General features: G+C 41.8%; 1 protein-coding gene across 1 annotated transcript in view; it reads right to left on the bottom strand.

Annotated features, from left to right (window-relative positions):
* The window catches only part of NUP210 (nucleoporin 210), a 66235-nt gene that overhangs the window by 11923 nt on the left and 37734 nt on the right, over positions 1–16578 (bottom strand). Inside the window, exons 17-30 of the mRNA XM_062620865.1 lie at positions 15613–15805; positions 15186–15292; positions 12709–12813; positions 12471–12572; positions 10012–10140; positions 9197–9324; positions 8058–8193; positions 7640–7702; positions 6839–7018; positions 5509–5589; positions 4525–4656; positions 4173–4331; positions 3592–3683; positions 1994–2168 (exon numbers count right to left, since the gene is read on the bottom strand). Of these exons, the coding sequence (XP_062476849.1) occupies positions 1994–2168; positions 3592–3683; positions 4173–4331; positions 4525–4656; positions 5509–5589; positions 6839–7018; positions 7640–7702; positions 8058–8193; positions 9197–9324; positions 10012–10140; positions 12471–12572; positions 12709–12813; positions 15186–15292; positions 15613–15805 (1782 nt within the window). The remainder of the gene's footprint in view (positions 1–1993; positions 2169–3591; positions 3684–4172; positions 4332–4524; positions 4657–5508; positions 5590–6838; positions 7019–7639; positions 7703–8057; positions 8194–9196; positions 9325–10011; positions 10141–12470; positions 12573–12708; positions 12814–15185; positions 15293–15612; positions 15806–16578) is intronic.

The raw sequence follows: 16578 nt of genomic DNA on the forward strand, positions 1-16578 counted from the left end.
ATGTAAAACTCTGCAATCTGAAAACATACATGTCAAAATTTAAAAAGGGAAGGACAAATTTGGCCTCAAGCAAATAGCATCTTTGGTGAATCTAAAATAAATAACTAAATAAATGAAGGGGCTATAGTATCGGTGTATCCAACTGTCTACTCCACAGGCTGACTGGATCAGTTAGAGTTATCAGTGCACAGCAGCATCTGCATCAGCAGCTGAGGTTACAAGCCAACAAAAACCTCATTTCCCTGACAGACTGTCAAGCTTGCTTTATTTAACAGCTCAGGAACTGTCCCGCACGGGACAACAGCCAAATTTCGTACTGATGAAACCAGTTAGTTACTGTTAGAGCATCTCAGGTTTTAATGTCTTTTCATTTAAAACCCCTGACTTGGGTACAGCTGGTGCAGACAAGTGCTTAGCTTGCTGCCACACTAAGCACACTGTCACTCCTTCCTTCTACCCTCCACCTCGGCTTATGTAAGACAGTCTGGTTGTGAGCAGAGCGGAGGGTCTCAGTGTTAAATGATGCTGCTGCAGCACTTTGGCTCTTAACTGTGTATGGCTGTAAACAGACAAAACAAGAACTTAGGAAAGGAAGGATGGTGTGAAGGAGAGGTCTTCAAATGACCCAACAGATCCAAGCTCAGCCCCTGCTCTGTCACGAGTTTTTCTACATGACCTTCAACAGAACCACTCAAACTCTCAGTTCTTCATCTGTAAACTGAAGGCAGCAGCAGTGTGTCACCTCCCAACACTACCTGAGGTTAGAAATATGGTTTCCACGGAAGTATTACAGTCGTAACGAGTACAGGAAAACAAAGCGGGTGTACAAGATGCTGAACTAAGATAATTTCCTGCTACAAAGAGCTCACAAGTTTAATATCACAATGCACTGACAGCACAGCTCTGCAATACCCTGTGCATGGAAAGGATGCACAAGGAGAGAATTTCACTCCAGTACCACTATGTGCTGACAAAACGCCATCTGACCCAACCCCAAACTCATCAGATGTCTTTCACTCAATGGATCCAGCAGTGAAAGGGAGAAACAAGGTCATTTGGAGCAGAGCTGCAGAAATTCACTGCCACCACCTCGCAGCAGGAGTGGCATTACTGAAACTAAAGCACCACTTGTTTTTTAGTCTCCAGCCAGGAGGGTAGACACACACACTGTCCTACAGGTGGACGTTACGGCAAGAAACCAAGCCACTTCACAGTGATTAAAACAGTTAAATTTAAGACTGATTTAAAGTTACTACTCAATTTTATGTCTTTCTCCTTTAGCTGGGCCATAGGAAAGATGCTGACAGAGTAAAAAAGGATAAGAGGAGGTGGAGCAGTGAGTATCTCGAGGCTCATGTTGCTGGATGGAGACAGCTCTTGGCACAAGGACTTCTGAACACAAACAAAGGACACGTGTTCCCTTATGCCTTACAGCCCAACCAGTAAAATACATCTGACTTCAACGTAACAGTGCTCAATCATCAGATAAAGTTTTGAGGAATATGTTTCATTAGCCTGAAAACTGCTGAGCTTTGCTACATCCTTCCCTGAAGCATCCCCATTTCAGTGTGGCCCAGACACACAGGGCAGCCTTGGACATGCTCACTGCCAGCTCACCAAACACAGGCAACAGCAGCTACATCATTGCATCTGATAAGATGCTGAGATTCTCCTTGTATGTAAAAGCTGAACTGGTGGGAAACAGCAGAGAAAATGACATTTTGGGGCACTGTACAGTCACCTCCCTGATATCTTGAAAATCTAGGGTTCATTTAGGTACCTCCCAACAGATGCTGCATTTATATTCACTACTCCAGATGATAATTACCTTTTTCACAAACTGAAATACATGTTCATCACATGAACATCTTTTTTGATTTGAACTTCTGCAATTACAGCAGATGGTTAACAGCAGGGGCTATTAACCATTCCTACTGTAGTAGCAAAGATATGCTTCTAATGGAGAATGGCAAAGCAAGAGAGACAATACTACCTTAACTGTAGCTACAACGGTCTGGTTGATCCCAAACGATTCCTGTGAAATCACTTCAATTGTTGATGATCCTACCAAAGACCCAGAGTTAAGGAAACCTGTCTCATCGATTTTTACAACAGGAACTTTTTCTGGTCCATCCAGGACACGGTAATGCAGTGAAGCCACTCGGTCCCTTAAAAAACAAACAAAACAGCTAAATGAGTAAACCCAATTTACACCAATCTATTGTGCAAATCTAAAAGATGACTATTTGATGTGTGGGTTTTTCCACATGTCCACAATAAAAGCTGAGCTTATAGAGTCTAGGAAAGAAAAGCTGAAGTCCTGATTCAAGCTCACTTCAAAGCAGTCTTGTCTGGCCTAGGTGTGTATTGCAGTCTAGTTCCCAGCCACTGCCCTGCAATGTCATCATTCACTGCTATAAACTTGATTCCAGATCATAATGGCTAAAGCCACAACATGCAGCTTCTGTGCTATCTGCTGTAAACAATATTAGAGGGAGATCAGTCTGCCAGGGCCAACGCTGGTATTAAGAGACAGTCAGGGGCTTGATGAAGTGGATCCAATCAGTTTCCTGGAAATGCTTTTGTAGACAAGGTTAATTTCTGCAGTAACTCTCACCATGGCATTTGCATATTAATGAAGTGAGCAAACACATAAACTGTGATTAGGGGGCACCCTAGACATCAGCTGCTTCTGAGCATCACTTCTAAAAGATCTGCGAATGAGATTTTCTCCTGCTCTCAGGCTCCTCCACTGAGACAGAAATACTCTACTTGATCCTAGGAAAAAAGCATTAAAACTGGATTTTAGTTGCCCTTTTCTCAGTAATAGTGTAATTGGGTTTAGTGGTTGAGTTCAGACATAAGGGCTCCAACATTGGATATTGAAGATAATGGGACACAGACATGTACAAACTGCTCTCTGGCAACTTAATGACTGACTCTCAGAAAAAACTGCTCAGAAGAGGTAGGAAATCACCACTAGGTGACTACAAATGATAAGGCTCCTATATAACTGTTTCAAAAAGGATGCTGAATGACCAGAGCTCCAGTGAAACTGAAAGTTCCCTCCCCTTAAAAAAGGGGATGCATCCAATTCCAGGCCCTCAGCCTATGTCCTGTTGTCGATACCTGCACATTCTCTTGATAGGAAAACCAGCTGTCAAGCCTGAAATGAGTCTGAAATGTCAGTCTTTGAAAACAGACTATGTAAAAATGACTTTTCACTTGGAAAGGACATTTTAATCTCAAAATCTAGACAGCCTCTGTGCAAGAGCTACAGAGAATATTCCATAAAGCCTTGATCACCCACAAAAAACTCCAGTGGAAATGGGCTGCTGCTTCAACTGACTCAGCATCTTTTGAAGTATGGAACTAGAAGTTCAAATACTGAATTAATTTCCTAGCTACGCTCTAACTAATACAACACTTGACAAAGACTGAGTACAGATAAGATACTATTAATCACCAGAGAAGTTGTGTATGATACAGATGTACTGTGATACGCTTTTTAAAAGCTTACTTCAAGCAGAATTGCTTTACAGTTTTGATAAACTGTTATCACAAACCAGAGTGTGAAAACTGATCACTAACCTGTTTGTCTGAAGTTTAATAAAGGAATTTGGCGACATTAAGATCTGCTCTGTTTCTACTTCTGGAGTGATTAGATGAAGCTTTTCAAACACCTGCAAAATAAAAGACATTTTCACCTACTGTTGTGTGCAGCAGGTAATTTATTTCCATTTATTTCACCTCAAAGCAAACCAGCCCTCACAGAACTGTAACACACTTTTGTGCTTTACTTTGTACAAAATACATGGTAAAAAAAGAAAACTAAACATCAGTATTTGAGAAACAGCAGCAATGTTGTTTCATGGCCCTAATGCTGCTTGTCCACAAGACACCTCAATTTCAGGTGGTCTGCAACAAAAACTCACTCCCCAGTTTTATTCAGGCATCACACCTGTGTGTGACTGTTGAGTGCAAACCTCACCAGCTCAGAGAACTTGGAGGTTTCCAAACAGCAGAACATGACACGAACAAGAGGAAGGGCTCAAAGATAAACCTAAGCTGGATCTACTCCTTTGCATTTCAAACTCCTGACTTTAAATACAGACTTAAATACAACTCTGAAATAATTAAACTATTAACCATGAGGAACATCATCATCATACCTGAATTTGGATTTCATCAGACAGTTCTCTTGCCATGTTGTACAACTGATTTGCTGCAGGATCAAGGACCTTAACAACAACTTTCAGGCCTGTTTTTCCCTTTACTCTGCCATAAACATCCATTGCAAAGTTGTATTTTGCAGGAAGCTGAAAAGAAGCCTTGAAGAAGAGAAACGGATTAAAGTTTTACTCATGGAAAGAGCTGATGCTGATGCAGAGGAAAGACCAGACCCAATGCTGACAAGCACCCTGAGTAACTGGAACCAACATTATTTTCTCAATTCCCATCACAGGGCAGTTCCGTTTTCCCAGGATACACATACATGCACATACAAACACACACATGATTTACCTCACTGTGTCTTGTCTTGATATCCAGAATATCCCTCTTGGTGACAGACCAGTGGAATGTTAATCCTGGCACTGCATTGCCAAATGAAAAAGGAGTCTGACTACTGGTGGTGCCCATTACATAAACTGGCATCTAGAAATACAGAAACCAACATTCTTGGTTAACTTTAGGAAGCTAACCAAACCTGCACACAGCAAATATAATTCAACTTCAAATCCACTGCTCACGAGATGGTATTTCCTGCAAAGCAAACAGCTCTATGTTGGCTGCTGTATGTTACAAGAACCATGCAGAAGATTCAACCACCAACTTTGATGCACCCTCACTTGCTACATGCTCTACACCAAGCAAGCACCAGTTTTCCATCAGGAAAGACAAGCTCAGTAATTCATTTGTCCCATTTATAGCATCAAATCACTTCATCTTAGTTCAGTCAAACTCTTCAGTTTCCTAAATCTTTGTCCAGATGATCTCCCTGATTAACTGCTCTGGGCATCAACTTCCCCTTCCCACTCTCCAAACGAAGACACCATAACACAGAAAGACAAACCAGGGATCTTGCAATCCACTGACCCGGGACCAAGGGGTTAGAATCAACAGCCATTTTGGAATGAGGAACAGGGCTCTTATAAAATAGAAGATAATCTGAACAGTATCTGTTGCTCTGGATATAGCAGACATACGGTAGATTTTTAGCATACAAACGAAGAAAGTCTCCACTGCAAACAGAATGAAGAGGAGAGAACCCCTGCTTCAGCAGGCCTGAATATCTGAAAATCACTCTGGTGTAAAAGGTAAACTTGTCCTGATTTCTGTTCTAGTATGCTCAGCTCTGGAGCTTCTCCACTGACAGCACATTCATTCCTGCAGCAGCAGGAGTACCCCTCAGAGCTGGAGTGCTATTATGAGATGATCTGGTGGGAATGGGCACAGCCTGCAGGTCAAGATTTCAAGGCAATACAAGCTACTCACAAATGGACTAACCTGTGTTGCAGTTTTCATTCGTGTTATTGGTGCATGAATTCTAACACCTGTGAGCTGTACTACTTCAACTTCCACTTTGTCCTAAAAGGGAGGAAGGGAAGACACTGTAAGCACTCATCAATTGTGAACTACATTCCACTTACAGGATCTATCCACTGTTTTGACATTATACCATCACTATTGCAATGTCAGTTGTGTGTAACTTACCACGGGCAATACAGATGGACAGGACTGTAAAAAGCTACAAAAGCATTAACTTTTGATAGGCATTGAAAAAATCAATAATAAACCCTGAAGGTAAAGGAAGACATTGTCAGAATTAGAAGGAAATGTGAATTGTAAGCAGCAGGTAGGACACTGAAGAATAAAGGATGATATGTGCAATACTCTGATGTCTCCTCCTCACGAATCCTGACATTCCTGATAAATTTATTCCTATCCTATACAATGGGAAGGAAAAGGTCAGACCTGGATCTCATTGGGCAGTAGATTCAGCTTTCAAGTTCATTCTGCTTCCTGCCTCTGCATCAGGGCAGGCTGCTGCCCCACATTACAAGGCACAACTCTATTTATATATATTTTTTAAATCACTTTGTCTCCTTTGGCCTGTGGTGACAGCTTTCAAGCAGCAGAGCTCCGTGGTGTGCAGCAGCTGTCCTGCCTTGACCTCAGATGAAGAGCCAGAAAAGCTGGCCCAAGTTCTGCTGTCCTGAGTCTCATGACTCTCATGCCCCAAGTCTCAGGGCCATGTGCTCCCTCCTGTCCAGGCCTGCTCAGCAGCCCCCTCACGCTCAGCTTGCAGGACACAGATTCTGATAGAGTATCAGGTATTCATTGCTTGGGCTTCATGGATGGATTCAGACCACAGCATGGGACTATAGCTTTCTATATAGCCTGCCTATAGCTTAAGAGACAATGTGTTTCTTAAGGAACAGTTACTTTCTGACTTCTGCTGGCATAACCTGCTGCTAAATGGTAACATGATGCAGGCAAGGACAATCTTCTGTTGTTTTAGAAAGGCTTCTTTACATGGGCATTTCTAGATTTACTGATCAATTCTATAGATATCAGACTACTCAAAGCCTCCTAGGTGATCAGCAGAACTTTATTTTAAGGTACAGCAAGATTTAGCTGTATCTATATCACCTGTGTCAGCACATGCTGAAGTTCACAGGCCAGGGAGCAATAAACACCAATTTTTCATCTCCTTAAGGAAAACAGGGAAGTACACAAGGTAGAATTACTAGCCAGGGACTACTCATCCCTTTTGAGCTAAACCCATGAATTAGAGAGCCTCTTTTAGCCCCCAAACCCTATCATAAAACATTACCTGAGACACCACAACAAGCTTTCCTGTCTCTGCATCGACAGCTTGCACCACTCCTGTCACCGTCCCATTCCCAACCGCCACTCCTGTGACAAATCCCATGCTGTTCACTGATGCAACCTTCTCATTGCTGATGGAGAAAATGATGTTGGACTGAGGTTGAGGGCCTCCTTCTGAAGTGATCTATAATGAACAGCACACAGAACAACTAAAATTAACCCATCAGACATTTCTTCTGGTTAATGTTACAGGGTACATCCCTTCCCAGCACAGCACCACGATGCCTTCAGCTAACAAAGGCTGTTTGCATCTTCCCAGGGTACCTATCTCAGGGCTTATGTCTTCTGCACACTGGTTCCTGCATGATGTCAGGCAGGGAAATGCATGAGCTAAGCACAAAAGTGGACTATGTGCTCCATAGAACACAATAGCTTGATGCTACATCCAGTCCAGAAAGTTTCAGAACAATTCACCTTTCTCTTCACCACGTATGGTACAGCTCTGCTCTGTGTTTCAATTTGCAGAACTAACCCATTGTGCTTAATTTCATGGATGAGACAGATTCATTACCCCTGTGCTGGTATTTAACACTGGAAAAGCTGACACTCCCCTGACAAAATAAACATAAACCCTTTGATCCAGCAATACAGTAAAATGGAAGGTGCTCAAGAATGAAGCTATTCTTGTTAGGAGCTCTGAACACAGCTGAATTGCCAACTGAGTATCTACTCCCGAAAAATAAGTCATACACATTGATTTTAAAATAGAAATGACAACAGAAAGAAAATAGGAAAGATGCCTTACCTGAATCATGGCCCCAGTGATCACAGTCACCTTTCTTGGTAGCAGCCTAAAAGGGGGAAAGACCTAGAAACAGAGTTAAGGACACTTGTGTGCACACTGTATCAGTCAGGTGAATTATGTCACAAACCACCACATGCAAGTGCAAAACAGGGTATTCATTTGCTTAATTGCAGTAGATTGAACATGCAGAAACCTAACTCATCACATGCAGTTACAAAAGCTACTAAATGTGAAGCAGACCTGCAGCTGGGTAACTCGTGGACAGAATGACCTATTTTTTTTCTGGCAAATTAATAACTATTCTATAAACTAACAATGATTTACTGTTCCTGTTCTATAAATTAACAATTATTTACTGTTCCTATTCCATCATAACACAGATTTGGCTTATGTATATATTTTATCTGAAATTATTTACTTCGATCTGCTGTGGAGCAGAATTGATTCTTTGTCCTCTCTTGTCACCAACAGTTGCCATAAGACTAGTCTGACCAATGGCCATCCCATGGACAAGAAAAGCAGCAGTGTGGTCATCAAGAGCTTCGCTGAGTGGGCTGCAGCAAGAAACACAATAAATTACACGAGAAACAAACACAAAGGACTTAGTGCATAGCAGTTTTATCACTAAGTGATTGTCCTAAGCAAAATTTCACATTTCATAGAATCACAGAGTCCCAGACTGGTTTGGGTTGGAAAGGACTTTAAAGCTCATCCTGCTCCAACCCCCTGCCATGGGCAGGGACACCTTCCACTAGAGCAGGTTGCTCCAAGCCCCATCCAACCTGGCCTATATTTCTACATGTAGTATCACAAAATGGCTCTTTACAGCCTTTGTTTTATCTAAAAATGAAATGCCTGAAACAAAAATGAAACCAGAGCATCAGTACAGATCAAACCTCTGCCACTAACAATTTCAGCAGCATGGACAACAGTGCCACAAGCCTTGATTACAAACCTTGACACTATTTAATGGAGTGTGGTAGATGCAGCAAAGCTGTACTGCATGGTGGTTGCAAACACACTCACACTTCCCCACAGAAAGCAGAATGAGTTTTACCAATTCCCTTAACACTAAAATCCACAGTTTTGAAAGCTTTTTCATTTTAATCATTGTGTTTAGAGCTTGGAAAATAAGGGGGATTGAGGTAACAGGATGGTGTAGCCTGCCTGTTTCTAAGGGGTTAAGTAACAGGCAGAATGAGTCTGACATCAGATAACATCATAACATCAGATATGTCTTCACAGAGTTATTCACCTGACATTATTTGCCAAGTCACTGCTTCCAAGATGCATAAGGCTCCATGAAATATTACAGCATCTGAGTACAGTCTCAATCAGCAGTCCACAAGATTTAGACCATTAGCTTAGGCAATTTTCCTGACAACCAACCATCTTTTACCATTAGAAAGGTAATTAAAACTTCACAAAAATAACATAAACTGGAACTCAGTCACTGATTACTACCACGCCTCTGGGGCAATACCCTTTATTCTTTTGTTGCTTATTCTGCTTATCGGTATATTTGCAGATTAATAAAAAAAAAATCCATTAACTTACACGAGTGACACAATCTGAGATGCTGCCTTTAGCTTTAGATCCATCACAGCAAAGTATTTTGCCAGGAAAGGTTTCTTAGAGTCATCCAGAACTCTGACAAAAGCTTTAACCGTTTTCCCAATTTCCACCTGAAACACAGTCACATCCAGTCAGTTCTCATTGAAACTGTTCTGATTTATCAGCATCAACATTTTCATTTTATTTTGTATTACACTGTTAGCAGGGTATTAGAGTTCAAGCCCCAAGGTTAGATCAGCACTCATTTTAAAGAGTGATCACTGCCAGCTGTGGTTACCCTCAATGGAAATAAATGAATTCAGGGCTTGCAGCTGGCAAGGGCATCATTAAAACATCCACAAACATCAACACTTGATCTGTGCGAGACCTGCCCAAGCTGGCCAGCGAGTGAGGTGGGCTTGGTAAGTTTTAAACCATGACATACGGAGAATGACCTTGGGGCAAAGCCTGCTCCTAAAAAGATTCTCTCATGGACTTAAAACAACAGGAGATGTAGGTGAGCATGTTCAGATAAATTATGAATTAACACTGCTGTGTAAATGCAGAACTGAGATTGCTGCCACACCAAACCTGAAGAGACAGCATATACTGACAGACTTACAGCTAAAGGGAGAAATCTGGGAGGGGGATACAGAAACATGGGGAGTTTAATCTACTTCTCTGAGGTCACACTGGTGCAGCAGTGGCCCTATCCACTACACTGTGTCATCTTGTACACGCCCCTTTACAATCATGTTCAGCACAAGGAATCAGGGCAGTCTGGATCAGGCAATAAGGCTGGTTTCAAAGCTGGTTACCTTGTCAACAACTCGGACATACAGCTCCTGGATATCAGAGACATAAATTTCAGCTTTGGCTGGTGCAGGGAAAGCCAAACACAAGTCATGAATCATCACAGTCACCGATCCTGGCAGCAGGGGATGCACCTGCAATGCCAAAAGAAAATCCTATTACAGCACTTCTCATTTTCACTTGTCTGTCATTCATAGGATATGTACATCACTTTCAGGGCAGACGCAGTTGGATGCAGAAGTCTCCCAGCCTTAGATACAGATAAACTTTCCACCAGAGTACAAGTAAAGCTGCTAAATGTATGTAGAAAGTATCATGCTACTGAGCTAGTGTGAACGGCGGCTGGGCAGCAACTGAACTAACAGATCTTAACCTAGCAGCAGCCTGGCATCCTGTTATTATCCTTCTGCTTCTAAAGCACTGGGATTGCTTCCCACACGATTCACAATTTACAGTTACTGCTTTGAATCTATCACCAAATCTGGTGGTAGAACTTCTCAAGTAAGAGGATGATTGACAAATCAGGTATTTCCTTGATATAACTGTTATTATTTTATGAATTTTTTACACAAAGAATGGACACGTTCCACTTCTCTGAATACAAGACTCAAACAGCAAGAAGACTTCTGCTCACAAACACAGGCCCTCAGAACTCAGCACCAACCCCACAGCCACCTCCATACCCTTGTTCCAGGCCATGCACCCACAGCTTGCTCACAGTCTCTCTGCAGTTCTCTTGCTATTTGCCTGACCTTGCCCCACACCTCAGGGGCAATCCTAACTATTCTGCTTCCGTTCACAAGTCCCTTCCCTTTGGCCAGGGACAGCGCAGATGTTCAGTGCCCTATTCTATGCTCTCACCCAGCCATGAGGGTGAACTCCAAAACAAGGGGTGATGGACAGTCAGGCCCCTGGTTAAAAGGAATGCAGTATAATTCACAGCATTACTTGGCAGCACTTAGCAGCAAGAGCAGTGGGAAGAGCTGACATTTTGTGCTCTAAGGGCACGCTCTGACTTTCGCCTCAAAATAGAAAAGAATATAAAGTTTTAATAAAAGTCAGCTTCCAGAACAGCAGCAGTTCCCAAAGTGGGTGACTAATACAGGTGCTAGGGGCATATATTAGTACACAGCATGGAAAGCAGAGAAGGGATGTGGCCAGGAGGAGGCAGCCAGCATGACCACAGGGAGGAAGATGTGATGGAGCTGCCTGAGCTGAGAAACCAGAGGAAAGAAGCTAGCAGAAAGGGGAAGCAGGGCTATTGCTCCTGTCCCAGCCACCTCTTCTGTTCTCATCTCCTATTCAGTGTCCAGTAGCTCCCCAGTGTACAGTCTATTGCACTGTCTACCACTAGTCATTCTACCACCCATATCCAGAAAAGCTCCAGTGTCAAAAAGAGAGTAAGGGGTATAGAATTTATTCACAGCAGCCCCAGTAAGAACTCTGAGAATCGCTGCTCGACAGAGCTTGAATTTAGTTTCTCAGAGTAGTTTACTATCAAACCATCCTGTATCAACTTGACTCCACTGATAACTATCATGGCATCAGCCTGGAACTTGCTGGCTTCCTACAACACGGTTTAGTTGCATCTTCCAGTAGAAAAACGCATAAAAACACTTATTAAGAAGATCAGATATAAACTCTTTAATAGATATTTATTCTGAAAATCAGGATGAAATATTGTGATAGCAAAATATCCTGAAATGCCAATAGAAGAAGAATCTGAAGGTTTCAGAAGCACTGTCCTACAATAAATATTCTGATTTTATTCTAGACACCAACTAATCACTTCTGAATAATTCTTCCACATGATTTTTCATTTTGTGTTTATGAAATCAGGAACATTATATGCAAAACAGGTAAAGAATAGCTTGGTACTGGCTTTATCTTGCACAGAGTATACAATCCCAGACTGGTTTGGGTTGGAAGGGCCCTTAAAAGCTCATCCAGTTCCAACCCCTGCCATGGGCAGGGACCCCTTCCACTAGAGCAGCTTGCTCCAAGCCCCTGTGTCCAAACTGGCCTTGAACACTGCCAGGGATGGGGCAGCCACAGCTTCTCTGGGCAGCCTGGGCCAGCGCCTCAGCACCCTCACAGGGAAGAGCTTCTGCCTAAGAGCTCACCTCACTGGAGCTGCTCTCAGGTCTCCCCTTCAGGAGCCTTCTCTTCTCCAGGCTAACCCAGCCCAGCTCTCTCAGCCTGGCTCCAGAGCAGAGTTGCTCCAGCTCTCCCAGCATCAATATGGCCTCCTCTAGACCGTCATCACAACTGCAGTGAAACAATTTCCTACACCTGAAATTGCCAGTGCAAAGATCCCCTGCCTGAAGTTTGACTGTGACATTCACCCAAGATTCAGCTATTTCCTCTCTATCCACACGTACTTTTAAAGAACTGATAGTGATGAAATTGCAGCATGATTTTCAGACTGCCAAAAAGATAAAAAGTAACAAAATATTTCACTCACCAAAGCAATACCTTGAGTTTCCTCATGAGTCACTCTTACAATGTTTGGAACACTAGTATTAATGAAAAAATACCCAGAACCTTCTTTGATGAAAAGTTCTGCCTGCAAAACCAGAAAAGCATCCAAAATTAGACTGTAGCTTTTTATTACATTGCTAAAACTGGCATCCTTACACATATCATACAATATTTTGATCTTTTTCTCCCTGCATTTAGAAAGCACCAGAATAATTCCTTACCTGTATGTCAGCGTGATTGTAAATGGAGACATCAGTAGGGCTTACTTTTACATCCTCAACTAGCATTAGTTCAATAGTGGCAGAAATTGGTAGAAGAGGTTCATTCTGAAAGAAACAATTCTAGCTATTACAGCAAACACTGGGAGTCAGAAAACAGGGCAAGTCTCTTGCATATGCAGGGAAGGGTGCTGAAAGCAGACGATCAGAGAGCCAGAGCTGGAGAAGTTTATGCTAATAAAACGTCCACAAGATCTAGTAATCAGCTCAGTTGCTAGAGGTAAGGTCATACACAGCACACGCTGTGGTACTCTGCAGCTCTGACCAAGACAAAGGCCAGTGCCTTAAGAGATGCAGCAGGATCAGTTTATCAAGTCTGACACAACAGACAGGGTATGAACTCAGAGACATGCTGTGGGTTCATACAAAAATGATACAGTGAAGAGACAGAATGTTTTCTTTTACTTCATGTTCATCTCCATCAGATTCTTCCCAGCAGGCCACCAAAAGAAATTCTTCCTTAAGTGTAAGTAAATAAACATTGGACCAGATGCAAGTTTAATCATTCACTCATAACAACATTAGCTTAGAAAGGGAAAATGTTTTTGCAGAGGAAGTTAGTATTATGTACCCATTTCACCTAATTAGTAGAAATACTTCCTTGATGTAGAAAGCTTGTTGTCTTTCCCTAATGACATAATAGGATGTTCCACATAAACATGGAACAATGACCAAGACATCTTAGTATACCATCTATTAGATTTTCCTGCCTCTTACAGACAGAAATGGAGACAAGTATGGACAGGTTTGAAAGCAGAATACAGCAGTCCCGTTCCAGTGCTTTGGAAACAAGCAAGCGATCTCATTTAAATGAGAAAAAACACATGAACCTATGTAACTGTAGCAGAAGTGGTATTTACAACTATTCTTCAACTATTAAACAGATTCCTCCTGAACTTAAACACAGAGACTAGAATTTAAGAGAACACTGGTGCCAGTTCACATGTATGTATCCCACTCTGAAATACAATAAACTTCTCTGAACGAGAGGCAAAGTTTAGAGAATTCACTTTTCTAATTATCTCTAAATGTAAGAAAGAACAGTGACTATCAGTTTAATAAAGCATTGCACAGTGAATTACAAAATGATGCATAGGTTCATAGAACAGTTAGGGTTGGAAGGGACCTTCAAAGCTCACCTAGTCCAACCTCACTGCAATGAGCAGGAACATCTTCAACTAGAGCAGGTTGCTCAGAACTTGATCTAGTTCATTGCAGAACCTCTCTCAAGAGAAAAAAGATACAGAGCCAAGCATCTTTGGTGGCAAGGAAACTGCGTCCTTGATTTTGACTAAGTCAAATTATTCAGTGGAAATGCACCTACAACGTGCTTCCCAACAAGAACAGACTGGAAACCTCACTGACAAGACAAGAACCAACTGGCAATACAGATCATCTTCCAAAGACATTGGCCATCTAGACATACTGACCATACCAAATTCAGACAGACTGACAGAAATCTAGGGCATGGGATATTTTCCATTACTAGTGCCCATGTGCTACCTGCCTGGAGTTAATAATACTGTAACCTCTAGCTTCATATTTTACTCTTTGTCTCAACTCTATTTTCATGGCACATCATTTAGAACCACATATAGTCAAAACCCACTTAAGTTCTGCCTAACCAAATTAAACAGCTTCAACGTAGTGTAGCAGGATAGGTGAAGAGCTAGCTACTTTGCAACTCAGGCTGTTCCATAGGCTGAAACATGCCTTTATATTCAATTAGATAAAGTGAACCAAACAGAAAATTGCCATCTGTTTACATCTGCCTTCTTTCTCATCATCACTACTTGCTGTTCTTCCCTATGCTGAGTACCTACAAACTCAAGTATTCCGGGGAGTGGCTAATGACTTGTAGTAGAGCTGGCACTATACAAATCAGTCGTCTCTCCCTTCTGTAAGATCAACATGAGACCAAGTTAAAAAAAAAGAGTATTAGTCAGAACCCAGATTCTACTCACGGTCCATCAGGATATCAGCCAGCTTTTGCTTTGATCATGCAGAACCTTTCTACCCAGTTTTGCAGTGAAAATAATACATTCACCTTCCCCAGTGACAGCTGCACTAAGCACATGTCTGCTTTAGCAAAGGACAAGCAGCAGAGATTCACCACTCTGTTAAAAAAACTAAATGGAAACAAACCCAACTGAAACAATTCTTTGTAATCCCCTTGCCCAGTTGGTTTAACATGAAAATGAAAAAAAAAAAGGAATTTAATGTATTTGATACAGATAGCAGTACATAGCACAGAGGAGAGCAGGAACGCCACAGAAACACTGTAGCATGGATCTCTCTTCAGAATCGGCTATGGAGATGCTTTATTTTTATATTATTATGCACTGAAGAAATAAATCCATAGGGACACCCTGCACTAAGCATCAGCGAAAAATGTCAATAGCAAAGAGAGTTATGGGTACCTGTGTTTTGACTTTCGCTGCCTGGAGATGGGACTGCTGGTATTCTGCTGCAGCTGCAGAGATGGTGGCTGTTCCAGACTCATGATGAACCGCAACAGTTTGTAAGCCTAGAATCAAACAAAAAGTCAAAGAAATCTGATTATGGAGAAGAAAAAGGTGCAATATACACTCTTAATCTCTTCCATTATCGTTGTACACAAAGACATTCTCTCTGAAGGAAGGTTCTAGCCATTGGGCTCAGCTCGTTCTCCCTGACTCCCCTTCTTCTTCCCCTGAAAAGCGCACTCTTTAAACACATGTTGAGGATAAGATGAAATATGACAGCAGATTACGTTAATTTCTTTGATCAAGCTCAAGACATTAACAAATAGTTTTAAACCTGACCTTCTTCACATCAAGAAATGCTTGTGTTTAAACTAATTCATACCATGCATTCTCTTTTGACCACTTCCATCTTCTTTCAGAGTCAGCTCCATTGGCATATCAGGCTCAATATTAGCTAAGGACGGTTTTGATGATTCCCAGGTAACACTGAGAGAGCTGAAGTTATCAAATCTACTGCCCTGTTGGTCATATGCAGCCAAATCCAAAACAGGATGGCGGTGATTTGAAACAGGAACCTGAAAAAGAATGAATACTTTGAACTGAACAGATACAAGAGGATACTGTAATAGTCAAAAGAAAAAAGCATGCCACGTTCCATGAGATATATTGTAACATTCATTACATGAGTAATGGTCTTTAAAACGAGCCATAAATGCAAAGTCATTAAGCTGTACTTCAACTGCAAGGGGTTTTTTTGGGGTGGGAATTTCTTTAGCCAGTGAATTACCTTAGAACAAAAATGGAAGCACTCAGTTCAATTATGCTGTCTTTGGACTTCCAACAAATGCTGAAAACGGCAACTATTTGTCAGAAGACACAGCTCAAAATTCCAGTGTTCACCTCATGAAATCCATTAGCAATAGCCACGTACTGATGTGGTCTAACTGACACACAACAGAACTAGAGAAACAGGTGAGCTCTGAAATGACTTACAGTGCGCAAAATCTCCTCCTCATCTTGTCATTACACAGAAGTTACTTAAATGATTCACCAGCGATTCACCACATTGCAGTTTTATGGAAGTAGGATGGCTTTTAGATTTGCTTGGTAATATTAACATGACAGAACACACAGTTTCACTCATCAGCCAATATGTGACAGCACTCATCAGGGTACAGAAGAAAGTTCTTTCTGCTTGACAATTTACACATATGCATCATCCATTTATTATGACTCAGACTTGCAAAGCTCAATACATTTGATGTCACGGAACAACACTCACTGCACAGGCTTACACAGGTATCTTCACATCACAGCAGTGTTTGTGCCTTTACTAATCACACACACA

This window comes from Pezoporus occidentalis, unplaced genomic scaffold (assembly GCF_034315485.1).
Source record: "Pezoporus occidentalis ecotype Australia unplaced genomic scaffold, CSIRO_AGI_Poc_V1 ctg106, whole genome shotgun sequence".
Classification (NCBI taxonomy): Eukaryota; Metazoa; Chordata; class Aves; order Psittaciformes; family Psittacidae; genus Pezoporus; species Pezoporus occidentalis.